Raw genomic sequence first — 22,369 nt, 5'->3', positions numbered from 1 at the left:
AGTTTTTAAATTACCACCTGTTGACACTAATGTGCACTGGTAGGACAGTGATGCTATAACTACAGAATGAATCCAATATTTATTATTCACTGAGGGACTCGTAGAAGAGTTATTGTTGTTATTTATTCATTAGTTCCGATATAACGGTATACATGTACTGTATATGTTTTGGATTTTACAACAGGTCATGCAAGGACAAAATCGCTCACAGAAAACAGTTCAGTATATAATGTACACAAATTACTGAATCAGCTCTGATGTTAACTCAACAGTGTAAAACTTTGGTAAGAGTTAATGAGTCATCAGATGATTTTGTATGTGGTCATTACCTGAAAAGTTTGTGAGAGCATCTTTGCTGCTGTTAGTCTCAGCGATGGCGCGTCGGAACTGCTCAAGAATGTTGTTGAGCTCAGACGAGCGCTGCAGCGTCCTGTGCTCTGCCACACGAAGGCGCTCTTTCAGGGCATGGAACTCCCGCTGATATGCTGTCAGCTTTTCTGTAAGAGAAATAAAAGGAAAGTGGGGTGCATTAGCAAGTGAAGTTAGGTTAAAAAGTGCTCAATTTCACAATGATCTTTTTGCATCCTATCCAAAAACGAATCACTTTGTGCCTGGACCACGGCCTTATTATCCTTTATGTTGGATCAAATTTGCTTCATTTTGCACCTTAATAAAAGGCAGATTCATGGTTCTGCGTCAAAGCTACCTAAAAGGTACGCACCTAGCTTATGCATGAGGCCTACGCCGTTGGGATCATTCATAGTCGTGCGTTTGTGTGTGTGCATCGCTCTGCAATTACACCACCGAAATGCTAGTGGGCGTGGAGCCAAAACACTCGTGACCATAGAGTTTCTATGCTTCTGTGTTGAGTTTCTCTGGCTTCTCAGGTTACTTCAGAACAATGGAATGCGTTGTCATGTTGGAGTTGAAGCAGCTAGGTGTATAAGAGCAATTACTTTTTCTGAAAGAACTGCAAAGAATAAAAGAAGGACGTCGGAAGAGATTGTCTGTATGACCATTAAACCGAAAGAGGCTAAGCAGGAGATTCCGGAAATACTGCCAGAAATGCGATGCTACCAAGCGGACCAATCATAGCTCTTGCGGTCTGCGTTGCCTCGACCACGCAGGTTACATTTGTGGGGAGGCTGACAATACGTTACGGCGTAGGGTTCTGCTACGTCGGCGTTACATCGTAGATTCGACACAGAAGCATGACTTGGGCTGAACACTTTTTTATTGTTATTATTGAGTTAGTCTTTTGGAGGTCAGTGTTGTAGTAATGTTGAACAAGCAGACATTCACACATGCAAGCTGTAAAGACAGTAAAACTGTCCCTCTGATGACTTCTGAACACTTGTACTACAGTTTGAAATGAAGTCGTCTGGATGTATAGAGCAAGTGAAGACAAGCTGCAAAGGAAACAGAGACAGCTACTTTTTCAAACTCCTCAAAAAAGGATTTCCGGGATTCTACACGAAAACTTTTTGAGGTTGAGAAGATCTTATCAGGAAGTTGAGCGGTTGGTGTATGAGTCTGAAAGTAGAGGCCGGGTAATTCTTTGGAAAGGAGGGTAGCTGTGGTTTGTTGGAGGGCCAAGATCAGATGTTCTACGTAACCTATAAAAGTCAATCTTACTCATTATCTAATTTGCTGAGGTTTTTACGCTACAGTCTCTTTGTTTCTGTTTTCTCTATATTTTAAATAAATGTCCCCTCACTGACTGTTTTGGTGCTTTGTGACAGCTTTTGAAAAGTGCTGTTTGAAAAACGTTTACTGACAGTACTATTTTTGGAGATTATGAAACATGGAGATGATCATCTTTCTCACCAACCTTCTTTGGTTAAATTGACAAAGCACCAACGCCAAGCACAACCGTCTACAAACCAATCAAGCAAAAATCTGTGTCAAGCGAAGGTTGACTAAGCCCTTGTTGGTGATGACAACAGGACAGACATATGTCATACCAAGTTCTTCTGTATGCTTCCTAGTCTGCAATGTGAAGGATGAGGGCTAGGCATTTAGTTTGTTATGCCAATGAGTGTCCTTACCAAAATAAATGTACAAACGTGTGTGAGAGAGAGAGCGAGAGCGAGTTAGATGGGGTTGTGGGTTTGGCCAGTGTCTGATCTTCCACTTCTGGTAGATTTATTGTGCCCTTACAGAGAGCCGTTAACGATAACAAATCCCAGACTCCCCTTTATCTTCCCCTTCCATCACTTCCTCTGACTGAGCTTATTGTCCAGCCACCCTGCCCCTGCTCCCCTTTTTCTAAGAACATGAATGCTGATCCCTGAGACACACAGACAGATGCTGTCATTTGGTCCAAACCTTGAGAATAGGGCAACTTACACCAAAACCAAGACTTTCATCTTCATGACAGTCACTTTGATTGTTGGGACTCCAGTCCTGTTGAGATGAAACCAAGCCTGTAATCCTACTGTGTAAAAGAAACTAGAGACACAGAGCACCAGAGAAGAGAAACAGGAAATAGATAAGGTTTCTGGTTAACTCGGTTTCTACTGGCATAAACACTAGGTGATGAAACTTGCATGTCACATTGCGTGACACATTGTCTTCCAGGGAAGTTCCACTCCCATGACCTAAGCACTGTGTAAAAACTCATGTGTGTTGGTCAGTGTATCGATAAGTCTCTTGGCATTTAAAGGTAAATGTCACTTTACCCTCTGTCACAATTTTTCATTACTGTTCAAAACAATAGAACCATGACCTCACGTAAATGCTCAATTTCCTGACAGGTTGAATGGTGAATTTACTCTGCTGGTGTACAAGCTACTCGACTGCATAGTTGCACGAATGCATTAAACAATTAGGCCTACCTGAGGTCTGGCGTACATCCATTCAATGTCATTATTCTTCTCTGCTCTCGAGAACCATGAGTAATGGGGGAAGGGCTAAGTGGTTATCCTCTTCCTCCTGGCTTGAAAACATCTCCTATCCATCCATCTGCATCCACTCGCTTTTTATTTACCATAGTCTTATTCTTCCCTTCCTATTACATACCATTTTAAATATTTTTAGTGTCCTGCATGTGTATAACTTTCTGCCCTATCTGCACTTCCATTCTAGCATGTGCTTTTCTCTGCTTGTCCCCTGGTTTCCATACACCCATTTCCTCCCACTCTCCTGTGATATTTTGCCTTGACGTGCCATCCTTGATTCCTCATCTCATTTAATTTGATTTAGTAATGGAGGTACATGGGCGGACTGAGGAGTTGAATATATTTTGGACACTCAACAAATATCTCACACTCGCTTAAACTGCTTTCAGACAATCACTGAAGTCTGGACATTTTCCTAAAAGTTTTGTGAGGAGCTGTTTGTAAAAACAAAAATGGCTGAGCCAGTTGCTCCTGACATTCTTTTTTTTGTGCCAGCCCCCTAGTAAAATGTCCAGAAAATGCCTGAGTGAGCCAATGTGAGAATCCAGCAGGAAAATGTCCAGAAAATTCACAGCGAACAAGTGTTGATGTTTGCAACACGCGACTGCTGTGAGCTTGAAGAATACAAATATCTCAGGATGAAAAAGGGGTGTTATATGTATGCAAAAGACGATGACAAAATTGAAAAGACAACAAGATTTAAGAGCTTTTGGTGATGAGAACTAAGGGCGGTGATGATGTGCTGTATAAACACTTTCCTCAGGGAAATATATGTGTCATGTCCTGCCTTCTGCATATTCTTCAAAGCATCTCACCCAACTGGTCAGAAAATGTTTCCTTATGTGGTATCAGCACAGTTTTGGGTACGTAGTGCGTGAGAAAAATATTTGTGACTTCTCCTTTATTAACATGCAGCAGGCAGACATAGATGGAAATCAAGACACTTTGGCTTCACTTATGACAAGCAGTTATATGTTGTCAATCTTTATATACAGTCTACGTATTTGTTCTGTCATTGTGCTTATTCACTTTGACCTCAGTCGTATCACGTAAATATGTGAAGACTCGATCTGGGGCTGACAGAAACCTGGCTTGGACATCTACTTTTCCAAACTCTCACACAGTTTAAGAGAGGACAAGGATGATATTAGAGCTTAGAATTACTTAAAATAAGTTAAACCTTGAACTCAACAGTGTTAAGATTTTTATCAGTCAATCCATCAGCTCATTAAAGGCCTCACTGTGATTTTGTCCTTGACCTCACTCTAGTTCGCTGATGCAGGATGTTGACTGTGGCTTCATGAGTGCTGATGAGGGGCTGGTGCAGTTTATGTTCGTATGAGTGAGAAAACAACACAACATAATATGAAGATGTGCTTTTTGGAAGAAAGTTCTACTTTTACCAGCACATGTAAATCTCCCATTCCCTGGTCGACATTATTTCAAAACATCCAGTTTCTAGGTGGAAGCAGAATTCAAACTAAATCAACTACTACTCTGCTCATCAGGGTACAAAGCCTCACATGAACTGTATAAAACCGTCAAAGCTGAACAAAGATTTTCAGAATAGCTATGAGGTTTGTCATGTGACCTTCCAACCATAAGCCTTGCATTTGTGAAGCTTGTAAATGTGACTATAATCCATCATATTCAGTTTTCTTGAACATTTTGATATAACAAATTCCAGTCTATTCCTAAATGCTCCTTACTTAAATGGGGAATCAATAATTTAACAAGAAGTTAATTTTTATAAATTTCAATCTCTCCATAATGTCTACATTATGATGCAGCAAATGTATCTCAAAAGCATATCTACAATTATTACCTCAACTAAAGTCAGGTCTTCGTCCTTGTTAGTTGTTTTTGGAGGTTTGTCAGTTTGCAAGATTATGCAAAAATCTACAGGGTGGATTACCATGAAACTTGGTGGAAGGATGTGGTATGAGTCAGGAAATAACCCATTACATTTTTGTGAGGAATCCAGATTATGTATTTTTCTTGATTTGGATTTCTCAAGGAGTCATTTATGGACCTTGAAAAAAGTATTAAAGCCTTAAAAGATTCAACAGTCCTTTGACTTGTTTGAGTTCCTGAAAAGATGCATCATCATTTGGCCTTTTCTAGTGGACAGATTTCCACTTTCCAGACCTAGAAAGAAGATGCACATGCATGCAAAACATGTCCATATTATGTATTATGCATGTATGATGCCCTCAAGCAGTGCACCTGCTACATTCATGGTTCTACACTGCAGCTGCTGTGTGCAACACAACGCATATAACAAGGCTGTTATCTCTTAAGTAGGACAGATGGTGCAGCACATGCACTTGACATTAATAGGACAAAACCCAGAAATGGATATAGTACGTTTGTGTTTTGGCAGTGGTGGGATTCAAAAGTTCACATAGGACATTAGGTCCATCAGTCATGTTAAAATTACACACTGCAAGTTACCGAGGTCAACAACACTGTGCTGTTTCACTCCATATCCACTGGACAGAAAAGATCAATCGCGTTCACAAAAGTTAAACATTTCTGGTTCAACAGTAGGCATAACCACTTGTGAAAACAAAAGAAAGCATAACACACGTAAATAACACTGCACACACACACACTTAGTAGTAGTATTGATTTTTTGTTTTTTTTTTCAGAAAGAGCAGAGCAAGTCGATCCAAGAGTAGGCTAGTGATACTCCCTGAAGAGTTTTCTGTAGTTGGCAAAAAGAGAAAATGTACACCTTTATCCTATTCTTTCCATTTTTGTCTTTGCTACACACCCCAACCCTTTCTCTTCACCTTTGAAATAGTTGTAGTTTAACTGTATCAAATACATCCAGACTCACTCTTTTGCACCTTTGCACCCTTGGCAGGTTTCCAACCCTGTTTCTTAATTTAGCTTCATCACTATGGGTGCATTGTTTTTATCCTGCCTTCCTACTCTTCTTTCTATACTGTGGCTGTAAGTCCTGAACAGCTCTTGCAGCCTGCTGTTTGACAGCAATTAGCTGAAGGCATGGCCCACTCTGCTCACTTCGACTCCTCTGGCTTCACTTGGCTACTGAAAGGCTTTCATCAGCCAGAACTATCACTCTTTGCTTTGAATTCTCCACTTTGAGGAATGTCACCATCAATTGTTTAAGATATCCAATGGGGTCTGAAGCTCTGGCTCCATCTCTCTCTCTTCTCTCCCATCTTTGCCACCCACCTCTCCTCCCGATTTTTCTCAGCTCACCCCAACCGGTCAAGGCAGATGTTCACCCACACAAAGTCTTGTTCTGTTTCCTTCCAGATAATCCACAGACGTGAGGGTTTATAACACTGACACTTCTGGGAAAGCTTTGTTGGAAACTGTTTGGGAAGAGGCAGGTGCTTTGAAAAAATACATGTCAGGTGATTGGATGAAGCTGACAAGGTTCTGTCCATCAAGGTCACTGATGCCAGTTGTGAGAGTAGTAAAAAAATATATATTTTCATCGATGAAAGCCTTCAGTACCATTCTTTGCTCTTCTTTTGAAGAACAACTACTCTCTGCTTCTGATATAGCTGATGCCATAGCAGCCCCTATGCTATCCTCTTTAGGAGCCACATTGTTGCCAAATAATCATGTCCTGCTGTTGGTACGCTTAAGGCACATCCATAACTGCTAGTTATTCCTCCTTCATAAGACGCTGATTGGTCCAAAGCCATGTTGTTGAGCCACAAGTTAATAGACAGGAGCTTAGCAAGATGGATTCTCACTTGTGAAACATCCAGCTGCCCAATAAGGTTACTTGGCACTGGTTTCAGTATAAAATTAATTAATCAATCTCCCTTTAAACTAAATATTAAACCCCACACATCTACATTGCCCAAAAGATTCACATGATGAAAACATCATTTCCCCATATCAGTAAGGGTTTGTGTCAACTGCCAAGGTATTCACAAATTCCTGTCAATAATATCTGGCCCTGAATTTGTAAACTTTCACAATGCTTATAAGTATGCATGTCCACTTTTGCAGAGACAAACTAATGGGTACAGAGATGTCCCAGTATATTCAGGGAGCGTATGCCACAGATTAATCAACAGGGAACAATTAAAGCCAAACAATCGCCATCTCTCCTCCCTGACACTGAGGAGGAATTGTGAGCTGTCTGGGAATTTTGTCCAGAAGTAAAGAGGCAACAATTGCATGAGTGAATAGATCGATGAATGAATGAATGAATGAATGGTGCCATGGGATTAAGGAAGTGCACAGAAGCACGAGAAAGGGAACTACGATGATTGTTAAGTCGTTAACAGATGAGGACGCCTGTTTGGCACAGCAAGGGCTGTCTGGGATAAAGGGGTATGTGTGTGTGTGTGTGTGTGTGTGTGTGTGTGTGTGTGTGTGTGTGTGTGTGTGTGTGTCAGCACTCTTGTCCTTTCTCTCATATCATGCAGCCTACCTCGGGCTCTTCTCATCCTCGGCTCTACAGATTTGGCCTTTTTACTCACTTCTTCTTTCCAAACCACTTAGGATTTGTCTGGCAGACTGCCCTACCTCACAGTACACACAAACTAAATGAATGCACACACACACACACACACACGCACACAATGTCCGAGCTACATTCACTCACATTCTTACTAATAAACCGTATATGTGGCCTACCAGCATCTATCTGTCTGTCTGCTTATTTATCCCCTTCACTGAAATCACTTTTGCTATTTTTGGTCCTTTGTGTTGGAAATGATGTCATCATGGAAGAAAACCACAGCCTTCACCACAGCGGAAGGGAGATGCATGGGTTCAAGGAAGGCAATGAGGAAGCCACATTTGCAAAAGGGAAGAGTGGGATTTTTTTGCGCTCTGTAACTGTTAACTCTTACCCCCTTTCCACAAGTGCAAGCCAGTGCTTGATCTAGAACCAGTTCTTTGTATTTAAACAGCCATAGAACTGTCTTTCTGCCACAAAAAAATGGTTTGACTCTGGCACCAACACTCCGCTGGTCTAGAACAAGGAACCACTTATGTTGGGCGCTGGGTACTGGATTATTAACCAACAAGACCAACCAGGCAAATAATTATGGCTTGTGTCCTGAATAGTCTGCAGAGAAGATTGAATATTTTCAAGTATCAATGCCAAAGCAAAGCAGCAATTGGCCTGTGGAGGTGACAATCTTTGCAAAGGCAGCAGCAACACTTGACAAAGACGCTGTCGTTCCCTATTGTGTGATTGAAGTCAGTGCAAGTGTTGCTGGGAAATCAGAGACATATAGAATTGAATCTCATTGTCTTCCCAAGTTGACATCTTTGGAGTCTTTTAAATGTGTGGCTCAGATATTTGAAATCTTTTTGTTTTGTTTTTTCCAGTTTTGCATCCATCTCATTTTTTTAAATGTGTGTCTGTGTAATGTAACTAATCAGTTCCTATTGTGAACCACATGCACTTATTTTCACTTACTCTACAATCATTAATATCATAAATACAAACACAGAACTTCATCAAGAGGCAATGCTCAGTTAAGGCTAAGTGTATTGATAACATATTCCAAAAATATTGCTACATCAAGGTGTTATTATTGACATTTTGTTAGCATTGTTGGGGTCTACTTGCGTCACAATGAGGGAGATACCAGAGAGCAGCCTCGTGCTGGGGGATAGGGCAGACTCCGACAGAGAAGTACACACTCTGGAGAGTCATTCAACATTGAGTGTTTAGACAGCTGACTGGCACAGCTCTCATTCACAGCAGTCAAGTGACTAGGGACGAGACAGACTGTCAAAAGCAATGAGTTGAAAATAATAAAAATAACTCTGCTCAGGATTACCTCTCTACCCCATGAAAACATAAAGGCCATGGTGTCCTAACAGAGTCATGATCTTAAAGGGATAGTTCACCCTAAAGAGAGTTCTCACTGATCTGATCTCGCAATATTCGCAACTTGTCGCTTATGTTGTCATGTGCCCCATGGGCGAGAGCATAGAGGCAAGAGCTTGTGTTGTGTGTGCTCGCTTGAACGTGGCTTCGGGCTGAAGATAACAGTGGATATTTAGGATTAAAAAAATAAAAAATATACATACATACATATAAATTAAACCGTTTCGAGTTCGATTTGAATGCCGGGGGATTGGGGACACTTGGATGACGCCACAGAAGCACTATGGAGGCATTTAAAAAAAAAATTACATTTGAAGAAGTGGTCCCCAGTTACTTCAATTGTATTGGATTTGGCTGCAACGCTGTTTACCGCTTGAACTCCAAAAGTGTTTTGTGGACTCAAATACTTCACCCATCCCACCATCGGCATAGTGGTGAGTAGATAATGAGGGAATTAAAAATTTTGGGTAAACTATTCCTGTAATGCAAATTAATTTCCTGTGTACAACTACTCAAACTGGAATAAAATGTTTCCTTATTCTGGATGTCTCAATGCCGGAGGCGAAGTAAACACAAAACACCCACACTACGCAGCATCAAGAGGAGAAGCCATCTACAACTGCAGGGAGAAACTTTAGAGGATGTGAAAGAGTCTCATATGATATAAAAAATAAGAAAAGTACATAAAAACATCTCAAATCTAAGACAGGAAACAACACAGGCCAGAGGCAGGGAGCCAGAGAACTGGTGCAGTACACGCTGACGTATATGAATAAAACTTGTAATGTTTTGATGCAGGTAAAGCCCCACAGATGAAGGCAATACAGCGATTAGAGTTTTATGTACACTAAGAACAATGCATGAAAATGCATGCTGAGGATGTAACTGATACTGTAATAAATATTCGGCTGAAGGCAAATTTAAGAAAAATTCTTCGAAAGCATTTGCAAGAAAAATGATAGGGGACAGAACAGATTTTAGTTTAGTATTATCTCACTGTATCTCTTTTGTGTCCCCCCCTTACCCCATCAAGGATAAGAAATACAAAATAAGACCATCCAGTGTCGTGATCTGAGTCACATAAATTAATGCAGCCCAGAGGTTGTGGCACAAATCAATACTCCAGCTACATATAAAACGAGAAGAGCTCTTTGTTACAGCTCACACCTGGTTTGCCCCATGAAAATAAATATTTGTCACATTCTGTGAACTGAAGTCAACCTTCGATTGAACAAATAGGCTTTCGGTTTTCAATAATATGTTGCCCAATGCACTGCAGCTTCATAAAAAAAACTACAGTTAATATACAAACAATAAACATATACAAATAGTATTTAGAATACAAAGCAACATTATAGAGCAATGCTGCAAATAAGAGTTACACACATTAAGAAGCATAGTGACCATTATTTCCACACAAAATCCATGCATTAAAGAAAATTGTTGCATAACAGTAACTAGAAGGGCATTCCTCCATCAAGGCTAATGCCATATCTGTTAGAGAATTAAAAAACTAAATTCTAGGTCCGCACCCTTAATTGAATCCACTACAAAACTTATTCATACTGCATCCTTCCAACAAGTTTCAAGAAAACTGATTCAGTAGTTCTTTCGTAATCCTGTCTACAGACAAACAGTATTGTGAACATATCCTCCTGGGTTAAATTACGAGCAAATACAAAAAACATTGCAAGACTAGCACAACACAAAGAATGTGTGTTAAACACGAAGAAAACTACCACTTGTCAATTTGTTCAAAATGTTTGATTTTGGGAGATATTTGGCTAATACTGTAAGCCGTTTTTGCATCATATCTTTTTTCCTTGCATATGTGGTCATACTGGAAAACTTGGCCTGCAGGCAAAATAAATATAATTCCTTGCTTGTGTTTTGCATATATTTGTTTTGAGTTCTCATGTTGCAATGATTTGTTTAGCTCTTCCTGCCACTTTTGCCATGTTTGCTTTCAAATAGCCACCTTGGTGATACTTTAAAGGCCTTTTTAGACATTCCGCCTTTCAGAAATTTCAACATATCAAAGCAGGAACAGCACCAGTGTAAATACTACAATTAATGATGGCTGAATTCGATTTTTGTCAAGGTTTCAGGGTTCTGGTTTTGTGCGTGACGGCCCACTGTCACACAAAGAAGCCATCTCTAACTTTGATGGCATCACCTGTGGTTTTCCTGTTACGACATGTCAAAATGTGTGCTGTAAATATGGTATATAGATTATCCTTTAATGATAGTCAAAATGTGTACTGTAAATATGGTACATAGATTATTCTTTAATGTTCAAGTCAAAAAGGAAAAAATGTCATTACAGTTTGATATACTGTCAAATGCAAACACACTCTCACATGTGTATTTCCCTATTTCACAGTACAGGGCCTCAAAAGTGGTACATTGTAACATATACTAAATATATACTAATCGACTGTAAAGACAACTGTGATGTGCAAATAAATGGATGCTTGTTTCCAGCTTATAGAAAACTACTAGCTAATAAAATGCTGTGGAGATCCCTTTTCTGACTACAGATGTACCGGATGGTATCAACGGGTGCACAGTCAGAGCAGAGGGCATTTTCTCTTGACATTTGCTTATCACACAGTTGACATGTGTGCTTCTTGCTCTAGTTGTGGCACTCAGTGGACTCTATACTGAGGAACACACTTCACGATCTGATAAACTCAAAAATAAATAACGACATGAAAAAGCCAGAGCTTGGAGTAAAATATTAAATAAAACGATACAATATTCATTTTTTTAATATAACTGAATATTGATGTGATCTATTTGGGCCTAGTTATTTTAGCTGTAATGTGGTAAATATTATAACTGTATTTTTATTTGCATTTTAAGGTTGCAAAGTCATGTTTTTTTCACTTTACTATGTTTATTCATTTGATTTGGGCAGTCCTCCTTCTTCTGTTGTCTACCCAGTTTTACAAGGCAACCAGATATCAAATACAATTACTTATCTTATGTAATCACAACCATATATTAATAATCTATTCATGTGCTTTGTACATAGCATCCAAAGTAACTGTATAAGGAGAAACACCCGATACAAACAAGCATCACATCAAATTAGTTTACTTTTTTTATATATATATATATATATATATATTTCCCACATTTAAGTATTGCTGATGAGTTTTTGACTCTTGCTGCTGTAAATACTGCAAATGTCCCCATTGTGAGACTAATAAAGGATTATCTCTAAATGTATTTATTGTTTTGTTGTTCTTTTTGATACATTTTTCCCCCATTCTGTCTCTGTACTTTAATTCCATATCATAAATGAGGATCAACCCTCAACGATTTTCGAGCACAAACAAAGGTTGAAAATAAAGATCAGCGAAGCCAAATATTACTACATGTAATCCCTTGCGGCACTACTATGTGAGGAATGCAACATTAGCCCACACAACCCGGATGAGTGATCGGTGAACAACAGGCTACACCTGCTGTCCTGCGACATGCTGCTGATGTTGGACCCACGTCAAGCTTCATGTGTGTTAACCAGACCTTCATCTAACCCCACATCTGTGAGTGTGTGTGGGTTTGTGTGTGTGTGTGTGTGTGTGTGTGAGACCCTCCACGTACCTTTGCCATTCTGCCACGCTGTGTACCAGGACAGGCTGAGGAAAGACGTGAAGAAAATAATCGCAGTGGCCACAGTTCCATTTCTGAGCCTCATCTCATTTCAGCGATGCCTCTCCTCGGCTGAGTGTCGGGGACCCCCGGAGCTGCCGTCGCCTCCCTCCCTCCAACCCCTCAGCGCCCCGAGGATGTTGACACGGCCGTGGGCTCGGACATACGGGGGCGTCAAACCGGTTTTTTGAAAATTAAAAAAAAAAAAAAAAAGCTCCAGGCAGCAGGAGTGGGAGCACGGAGGGAAGAGGGGAGGTGCTCGGCTGTACCCTGGGTGTCGGTGCGTCTGCTCCGGTCTGGTCCGGGGGGCAGTGGCGGGCTCTTCCCGTGCCGTGCCTCCAGCGATCAGTCACGAATCAACCGCTTTCCGTGACAACTCGGCTCGCATGGTGGGTCGAGGCAGAACAAGCTAGCTGCCCACATAACCCATCGTGGGTCTGTTTTTTCTCACAGCCAGTCGTTAGCTACAAGTTCCGCGGAGGAAGCATTTCGAGTGTGTGACGGCTGATCCTCCGGGATAGGCTGTTCCGGCTCTGACGGCGTCCCGCTGGCTACGCCTCAAATCTCGCCGACTCCGCTACGACTGGCAACAGATTAATACAAGTAAATGAAAGCAGCGTGTTTGCTAGCTAGCTCAGACTCCTGTTGTTCTCCTCCACATACACTCGTTAACTTCCACCGGCCTCGCTAGGGGCTCGACCCGGCGACTGACTGCGACACAGCCCGTGTGAGCTAGTTAGCTGCGGAGCTAGCGTGAAGTTGAAAACGCCGGGGTCCGTGCCTCAACCGGCCCGTTACCAAAACAAAAGCAGCCGTTGGGGGGGGGGGGGGAAGCGGGGAGTGTCGTCGCCGGTCCCCGAAGAATGGTTCTACATTTCGAGCTCTTCCGCTTCGGTCGACACTCGCCCAACACGACTTAGTACCAAGAAACTGCTTTAAAACGTCCACATTGAAGGTTTCACTAAATTAACTGAATAGCGGCTTTCACCTTCCAATAGCTGTGAGCAGGGTTTCCGGTAAGAACTTTCAAAATAAAACAGTTACATCTGGATAAACTGCACAGAACCAGGCCCCAAAAACTGCAAATGTAGTTTTACATCATTTAACTCGTGTCTATATATGGGGTACAATATCAGCTACAACAGGAATCTCCACAAGAATATAGAGTAGCAAGCAAAAAAATTCCGCCAAAGCCAAAACCTGGATTTAAACTTTATATATTTGCACATATCGTTGGTGTCATGTATATGGCATAAATATGTATATTAAAAAAAAATATATATATATATATATACACTACCAGCCAAAAGTTAGGACACACCTTCCCATTCAATGTTTTTTCTTGTTGTGATGACACTCATCTCAATTTGAAGTTGATCCAATGAAAGCCCTGGTACAAGTACATCAAAGTAAAAATGTTGAATATGGCCACTAAATGCAAAATAGCATTCTTCCTGTTGCGTTTTTCCAATTGCACCTAAGACTTTTTTGTTTGTCGGGTCATGATACACCTGTGTATCGATTTTTGTGAAGATCGGTCAATGTGAACACGTTCCGGGGGTCTCGGGGGGCACCGTTGAGCCATTTTGCGACGCCCATTGAAAATTCCTCAAGAATACGTCAATTTAACCACTTTCTAACTTTCTGCAAATTTTGGTAAGAATATGAGCATGTTAAAGCCCTCAAAAAGCCAATTCATTTGCCTAAATAATAATCCTTACAATTTCAATAGGGCCTCACCTGACCTTTCATGTCAGTGCTCGGGCCCAAATTATGTGGTAAACAAAAAAGTGTTAGACAAACCAGAATATGTATTATATTTTAGATTCTTCAAAGTAGCCACCTTTTGCTTTGATGACAGCTTTGCACACTCTGGGCCTTCTTTCAATCAGTTTCATGCAGTAGTCACCTGGAATGGTTTTCAATTAACAGGTTTGCCTTGTCAAGAGTTAATTTGTGGAATTCCTTGCCTTCTTAATATGTTTGAGACCATCAGTTGTGTTGTGCAGAGGCAGGGTTGGTGCACAGCTCTATACAGTGAATAGGCCTAATCGTCTACAGTTCTAATCCATATTATGGCAAGAATGACTCAACTAAGTAAAGAGAAACGACAGTCCATCATTACTTTAATACAGGAAGGTCCAAATCCAATAAATGTCAAGAACTTTTAATGTATCCTCAAGTTCAGTCGCGAAAACCTCCCAACGCTTTGATGAAACTGGCTCTCGTGAGGATCGCCCCAGGACAGGAAGACCAAGAATTACCCCTGCTGCCGAGGATAAGTTCATTAGAGTAACCAGCCTCAGAAACCACAAATAAACAGCACCTCAGGTTAGAGGCAACATAAATGCTTCACAGAGTTCAAGTAGCAGACACATCTCAACATCAGCTATCCAGGGGAGACTGCGTGATTGAATTGCTGCAAAGAAGCCACTACTGAGGAAGAACAACAAGAAGAAGAGACTTGCATGGGCCAAGAAACACAAGGAATGGACATTAAAACAGTGGAAATCTGTACTTTGGTCTGATGAGTCCAAATTTGAGATTTTTGGTTCCAACCGCCATTTCGTTGTAAGACGCATAAAAGGTGAGTGGATGATCTCTACATGAGTGGTTCCCACCTTGAAGCATGGAGGAGGAGGTGTGGGGGTGCTTTGCTGGTGATACTGTTGGTTATTTTTCAAAATTCAAGGCATACTTAACCAGCATGGCTACCACAGCATTCTGCAGGGACATGCCATCCCATCTGGTTTGCGCTTAGTGGGACCAGCATTTGTATTTCAACAGGACAATGACCCCAAACACACCTCCAGGCTATGTAAGGGCTATTTGACCAAGAAGCAGAGTGATGGAGTGCTGCGTCATATGACCTGGCCTCCACAACCACTCGACCTAAACCCAAATGAGATGGTCAGGGATGAGTGGGACTGCAGAGTGAAGGCAAAGCAGCCAACAAGTGCTCAGCACCTCTGGGAACACTTCAATACTCTTGGAAAACCATTCCAGGTGACTACCTCATGAAGCTGATTAGAAAGAAGGCCAAGAGTGTGCAAAGCTGTCATCGAAGCAAAAGGTGGCTACTTTGAAGAATCTCAAATATAAAACATATTCTGGTTTATTTAACACTTTTTTGTTTACCACATAATTCCATATGTCTTAAATATTAATCTGCAATGTAGAAAAAAAGGCAAATAAAGAAAAACCATTGAATGAGAAGGTGGTTCCAAACGTTTGACTGGTACTGTATATATATATACTATATATATTGAACTATTGAACTTATTTGTTGTAAGAGGAGGAGATAAGTGAATCTTTATTGGTCCTGTGCAGGGGAAATAATCTTTTTACGGCAGTACATAGTGCAAGCGAGGTGGAGAAGACGTGGCAGTATGAATAGTATGAATGGTGAAATGATACGATAAAAATACACATAATATGAATATGTACATAATATACACCTTTCACTAACGACCGAAAAAAATTGTAAAGAAACTTATTTGAGTTGCACAGAATGATTGCACAAGGACTTATATTGTGATTGTGCATTATGTAGAGGACATATTGAAATAAACATATACATGCATATATGTATATATTGCGTTTTTATTGGGACATAGGCAGGTGTGGTTTACAATATATATAGGTTTAAAATGATACGTTTTATATATGGTGTGTTCACCATAAGAGGCGTACATCTGAGATAATATAATTGGCACGTGGTTGATCAAATTGATTGATTTTTTTTTCTTTGTTTCAAGTAACACAGAGAAAACCTGAGGGTATACTTTTATACCTTGAAATGCTCTTATTTTAAACACACCTGTCAAATATTTTTTAAATAATAGATTGAGTGTTCAGTTTATGATAGAAAATATACGCTCATCATTATTCCCTGAAGCCGAAGTTAACATATTAAAATCTGCTTATTTTATCTTATCATATACGTGCTGAGAAAAAACTGGCCCATGGTTAAAACCTGTCTGCTTCTTTTCTTCTGCCCTGGAGCTGCAGCCGCTCCTCCTTCAGCAAGTAGAAAGCACGTCATCTAGTGGCCTTATCTGCAGCTGCATTCACCTAGATGTTATCTGTATGCACCATCATGGGTAACCACCTATCCAACTACTCCATGAAAATAATTAGATTAACCTACTTAAACCAAGAATCATCTTCACATTCAATGTTAAGATTGATTGAGTTTAAAGGTGAGTCGTGGGTCACTTCTGATAACGAATGTGGAGTGGTGATGATATAGTCAAAAAAAAAGTTAAATCTTATCCTGCTCGCACCCAATTCCATTTGTGTTGTGAAGCACTCTCTTTGAATCAATCAACTCTGATGATTCATATGAGCAGCTGTGTTGGAACAGTATCATCAAGCTAAATAAGGATCCGTGGTTCAGTCATGACCTTGAAAACAGCAGCTGACCAAACTTAACTGAGCGTCCATACAGAGACAGCTTTTGAGCTTTTGATCATATCACATCAATCTCACAATCCCATGACGTGTCTCTAAAGTGCTAAAAATAAGGCAATTTCTCATTTTAAATTCCATCTATGAATTAGGATAATGTGATGTGATTTTAAGCCAAAAAAGGGCTGCTAAATCGACTTTGAGCAGAGATTTAGTCAGTCAATCTATTAATAACCAATTCATCTAATAGTTGCCCTAGTTATTTCCGTGTACCATATCACCCACACAACTTCTTCAACCAACTTAATCCTTTGGCAATACATTTAGTTGTAAAGCTTAATAAAAGCATGAACACAATAAATCAATGTTTTCTTTAAAAAATAAGTAAATATGCTAAAAACATTTGTGGTCACAATTTATTTCTCGAAACAGCAAATATAGTTTGATGCGAACCCATACAACAGTAGTCATTCATTGTTTAAAAATAATTTATTAATGACGCAGGCCTGTTTATTGTAGCAGTGATTACCGTTACCTTTAAGTTTAATAAGCTCACTGATTTAAAATACAATCACACAGGAACTTGGTCCAGCCAGATGACTGATCTGTTTCTGTAGGCTGACATGATGCAGAGGGAGGGATATTCTCAGAAGGGTGTAGCTTTATAGTAGTCCTCGATTGGAATGAGTTTAACGCCCCCGACCCAGTTTTGCAGCCACACCTGGATCAACTCCAGCTTCATGAAGAACCACTTGTGTTCCACTGGCCACTTTGCCATCGCAGGATGTCTATAATAAAACAAACAGCATTACATGATCACACTGCACAATGCTCATGTATATATAGCTGCTTTTAGTCATGCACCAAACTCCAAACATTTTCCTGAACAGTTGCTCTGGACATTTTCCAAAAGTTTTCATCTACCTCCCCTTGTAAAATGCCACAAAAATGTCTGAGTGAGCCTACATGGCAATACAGCAGGAAACCATCTAGGTAATTCAGAGTGAGCAAGTAGATTTGTCGATGATATTTCTAACATGTGACGGAAGCAAAACTTAAAAACCCCACAAAGAACACAAATATCTCAGGATGAAAAAGAGGTGCCGTACACATTGAAGACTTTGACGAAGATGTCCACTCAGACAGACAATAAGACTCCAGAGCTTTGGGGGATAAGGGCTGACGCCAGTGCAAATGTGATGTAAACAAGAAGACCTGCTTTCCGCAGCAGAAATGCATGTCCTGCCTCCTGCTGCTCTACTCAGACGCTACCCCTCGACTAAATGTTGCAGACATTTTCCTGTCGTTGAGAATGTATCTGACCCACACAATCTCCTGCTGCGTTCTTCATATGTGAAAGATAAACTCTGGAAAATGCCATGCCTGAAAAGAGCTTCTGTTTTTATATTACCTGGAGAACATTGCCTCCTTTGCAAACCCGAGCTCCTCTTGCAGCACATCCACCATCTTGCCTGTCAGTGCGAGTCGAGCACATCTTGGATCCTCTGGGTCATATACCATTTGCCTTTAGGTATAAAAGACGTTACAGTTAGCGTTGTAACAACCCCCACACACATACACAGTGTTTTCCAGTAATAATTCAACAAATGACAAGACCAACCAGGGAAAGTGTGAAACTGTCCTGGGGCCCAACAAGCCTTAGACTAATGCACAATCGTGAGGCTGTGTGTGAAGATGAAAACTATTTTAAGTTAGTGTGTTTTGTGCTCCATTACACATTCCGTAAACCATATGTGTATCATCATTACCACACAACAAAGTTTGCACCAAATTATTTCAGCAAAGAAAAACTGAACATGCTTCATGCAGTGTGGGAATAGCTGCTGACAGGTTAACTAGGGCCCAGCAGTTAATTTCTCCTTCCTCTTATGAAATGAATATTTTCATGAGCTCAGTGGAGCACATTAAATGTCGAGGTTTACCTGCAGAACTCCCCCTCTGCCTCTGAGAAGGTGATAGAAGCATACGGGTTACTTCTCAAGTCTATCACAGTGTTGTCCATTGGAGTCATGTAGAAGTAGATAACTCCACTGCTGTTGTCCCCTGGTCCATCGCTGACTGAGAAGATGTTCCCAAAGGGGAGACCTTTAATCTGTGCAAAACAAAAAACAACAGGTTGCCTTCCAGTTTTTTTTTCAGCAAAAGTATCACAAAATGCTCTTAATATAGCAAATGTACAAAGTACTAATTTTGCACCAAGTCCCAAATAATATTCACAAGATATTAATGTGTGCACACAAGTCATATCATGAGCATACATTTTATAACTTATATTACTGCATCAACCCCAGAGGACCTCTACATAATCGTTATCACCATTGTTATTGCAGAACAGTACAGTAAAGAGTACATCATAGTTCTGCAAAGTAATCAATTTCCTTAACTTCAAGCCTGTCTCAAGGACATAAAAACCTGGATGACCTGCAATTTTCTCTTATTAAACTGAAATACAACAGAGGTTATACTACTTGGCCCTAAACACCTTATAGATACATTATCTAATGATATAGCTGCGTTAGACGACATTGCCCTTGCTTCCAATGAAACAGTCAGGAACTTGGGAGTGATCTTTGATCCTGATTCGTCCTTAAATTCACACTTAAAAAACTAATTTCTAGGACTACCTTCTTCCACTTGCGTAATATATCAAAAATCAGACATGTCCTTTCGCAAAAAGATGCATAAGACTGGATTATTGTAATTCCTTAATATCAGGCTCCAGCAATAAGTCATGAAAGATTCTGCAGCTTGTCCAAAATGCCGCAGCACGTGTCCTGACGAGAACCAAGAAAAGAGACCACATTTCTCCAGTATTAGCATCGCTACACTGGCTTCCGGTTAAATCTACAATGGAATTTAAAATTCTCCTCCTCACCTTCAAGGCCCTTAATAATATGGCTCCATTTTACCTTAAAGAGCTGTTAGTACCTTATCAACCCACCAGAGTACTCTGCTCCCAGAATTCAGGCTTACTTGTCGTCCCTTCAAGTCTCTAAAAGTAGAGTAGGAGCTAGAGCTTTCAGTCATCAAGCAACTCTCCTGTGGAATAATCTCTCACCTTCAGTTCGGGAAGCAGACACCATCTGTACGTTTAAGAGTAGGCTTAAAACCTTCCTTTTTGATAAAGCTTATAGAGCTGGTCCAGGCTTGTCTTAGGCCTGCTCTTAGTTATGCTGTTATAGGTCTAGAAGGTCGGGGGACACATGACACACGGAGCTCCTCCTTCCTCTTCTCAAATTAGTATCACTTCAAAGTAATTCATATCTCATCAATACATGTTTCTGACTTGACCCCTTCCACGGATCCCTTTGCCTTATCGCCGCAGATCCAGGGCTGCAGCTGTGGCCACATCATGGATTACGATCTGTGGATCGCGTATCAGAGATCGTAATGGTGGATCCAGTTTTGCGTATGCTGTATTGTGCTGGCTGATCGTAATAATAACGGCAGATCCTTAATCGTATCGATAATGGTGGTGGACCACGACCGAGGTGGCAGCTGATGATGGATCCTAATTGTGGACAATGACTGTGGACTATAGTGGCATCCGATTTTGATGGTGGATCATGATCTTGCTGGCTGCTGACCATAGACTTTATGATTGCAGCAGGACTGCTTGATATATACTACACTTGACATCTATTCCACTTCTGTCCGTCCTGGGAGAGGGATCTCTCACATGTGGCTCTCACTGAGGTTTCTACCTTCTTTTTACCTGTTAAAAGAGTTTAAGGTAGTTTTTCCTTACTCTTGTTGAGGGTAAAGGACAGAGGATGTCACACCATGTTATGAGACAAATTCTGATTTGTGAATATGGGCTTTACAAATACAATTTGACTGATTGATTATGCTTCAGAGGAAGGGGGACCCCTCTTGTGTTTAGTTGTGCTAATATAATTGTGAGGACCATATTGAGCATAACCTCACTTTTCGAAGGCTTGTTTGAGGGTTAAGACTTGGTTTTAAGGATCGGATAAGGGTTAGGCATCAGTAGTGATGGTTCAGGTCAGGGAAGGTGAGGGTCCTCACTAAGAGAGGGGCACGAGTGTGTGTGTGTGTGTGTGTGTGTGTGTGTGTGTGTGTGTGTGTGTGTGTGTGTGTGTGTGTGTGTGTGTGTGTGTGTGTGTGTGTGTGTGTGTGGTTTGTGTGTGTGTGTGTGTGTGTGTGTGTGTGTGTTTGTTTGTTTGTACCTTGTCCTGTGTAGAGATGGTGGACACATGTCCCCAGTCACTGTAGTGCGCTATGTATCGGGCGGTCCGGGCGGTCTCCTGGTGCGGTGGAGGCGGAGGAGCAGCGCCGCTGGCGGACTTCTTCACCTTCTCCAGCCGGTATGAGAACAAGCTGGAGGACAGCTGGGACACGCCGTCCCCCTCGGGCGTCCCCAGCTCCCCGGGGCTCTCAACGCCGCCGTCTCCGAGGACACTGGAGGTCGGGTACGCCTGCTTCCACAGCCCCGCGCCGTCCACCAGCAGCGCCGGGGCCACCACCTCCTCCGACAGGTCCGCGTCCTCCACCACATCGTTGGAGGACAGGACCCAGGACGCGGCGCTCCTCAGGGTGTAGCTCCGACCCGGGGACAGCACGGTGGCGAGGAGCGCCAGCAGAAAGTAACGGGCCATAGCGTTCATAGCTGTGGGAATGGCCGCGCGCCCCCCGCTCACCCTTATGTTTACAAAACTCACGTGGACGCGCTTGCGCAACACGGGGACATTTCAGGACAGAGAGGCTGCCTACAGTGAGCCCTACAGGCCAACCAGGGAAATGCATCATAACAACAACATAAGGTCAAGGAAATCCATACCGGCCTTTTCTTTGTTGAAAAAACATGTACAAAGAAATCAGGTATAGCATTGCCAGCACATGTGAAGCACATACTGTAAGTGTGCAAACGGAATGTTAACATGCCAAAAATATATTCAATATTAATAAAAAAATGAGTTAGCAGTGCAATGTTTGCACTCAGTAGTGGCAAACCTTAGTCAAGGCCCAACAGTCCCCTCATGTAACCACATTTGAACTCACTGTATCTGGGTTTTTATATAGATTACTCAAAACCCATCCTCAATGATGGAAGTGCAGCAAGGCACAGAGTGAAAATATGGCCTGCAGGTGATGCTGTACACACGGACAAGCTGGGACAACAGTTATTAACAAAACAGAGATTGTTGTCATTGGTTCTCAGCAGATGGGGAAACACAGTGCCCTCTACTGGCTCTCTGTTGGAGCATTTCAGTCCTGCTGCAAGGAATCATGGCGTTTGGTTTGACAGCAATTTAAGTTTTGAGCAGCACAAGCTTGTACAATCTGGTTTGAATCGATTTAGAAATGTATCAAAAATCCGTTTTTAATGTTTAAATACACAGAGACCATTTGAATTGCTTTTGTCTCATCCCAACTGGATTATTGCTTCCGCCATCTTTACTTCAGTGAATCAAAAATCGATTGAGTGAATACAGACTGTTGCTGCCAGGCTTTTTTTTTACCAGAACTAAGAGGCGTGATCACACCAGCCCTGTTTTATAATCTTTACACATTA

General features: G+C 41.3%; 2 protein-coding genes across 2 annotated transcripts in view; both read right to left on the bottom strand.

The window, feature by feature from the left end:
• The window catches only part of mgat4a (alpha-1,3-mannosyl-glycoprotein 4-beta-N-acetylglucosaminyltransferase A), a 30,046-nt gene extending 16,930 nt beyond the window's left edge, over nt 1-13,116 (bottom strand). Inside the window, exons 1-2 of the mRNA XM_061087948.1 lie at nt 12,355-13,116; nt 330-497 (exon numbers count right to left, since the gene is read on the bottom strand). Of these exons, the coding sequence (XP_060943931.1) occupies nt 330-497; nt 12,355-12,448 (262 nt within the window). The 5' untranslated portion in view covers nt 12,449-13,116. The remainder of the gene's footprint in view (nt 1-329; nt 498-12,354) is intronic.
• A 4,170-nt stretch (nt 13,117-17,286) lies between these two features.
• creg2 (cellular repressor of E1A-stimulated genes 2) lies at nt 17,287-21,495 on the bottom strand. The gene is made up of 4 exons (XM_061088908.1): nt 21,024-21,495; nt 18,756-18,925; nt 18,224-18,337; nt 17,287-17,600 (listed from the first exon to the last, which is right to left on the bottom strand). Exons 1-4 carry the CDS (start codon nt 21,459-21,461, stop codon nt 17,459-17,461), a joined length of 864 nt encoding a protein of 287 aa, XP_060944891.1. The 5' UTR covers nt 21,462-21,495; the 3' UTR covers nt 17,287-17,458.
• Nucleotides 21,496-22,369: the final 874 nt, after the last annotated feature.

Source organism: Limanda limanda, chromosome 16 (assembly GCF_963576545.1).
Source record: "Limanda limanda chromosome 16, fLimLim1.1, whole genome shotgun sequence".
Lineage (NCBI taxonomy): Eukaryota > Metazoa > Chordata > Actinopteri > Pleuronectiformes > Pleuronectidae > Limanda > Limanda limanda.
This window is presented reverse-complemented; position numbering and strand designations above follow the sequence as displayed.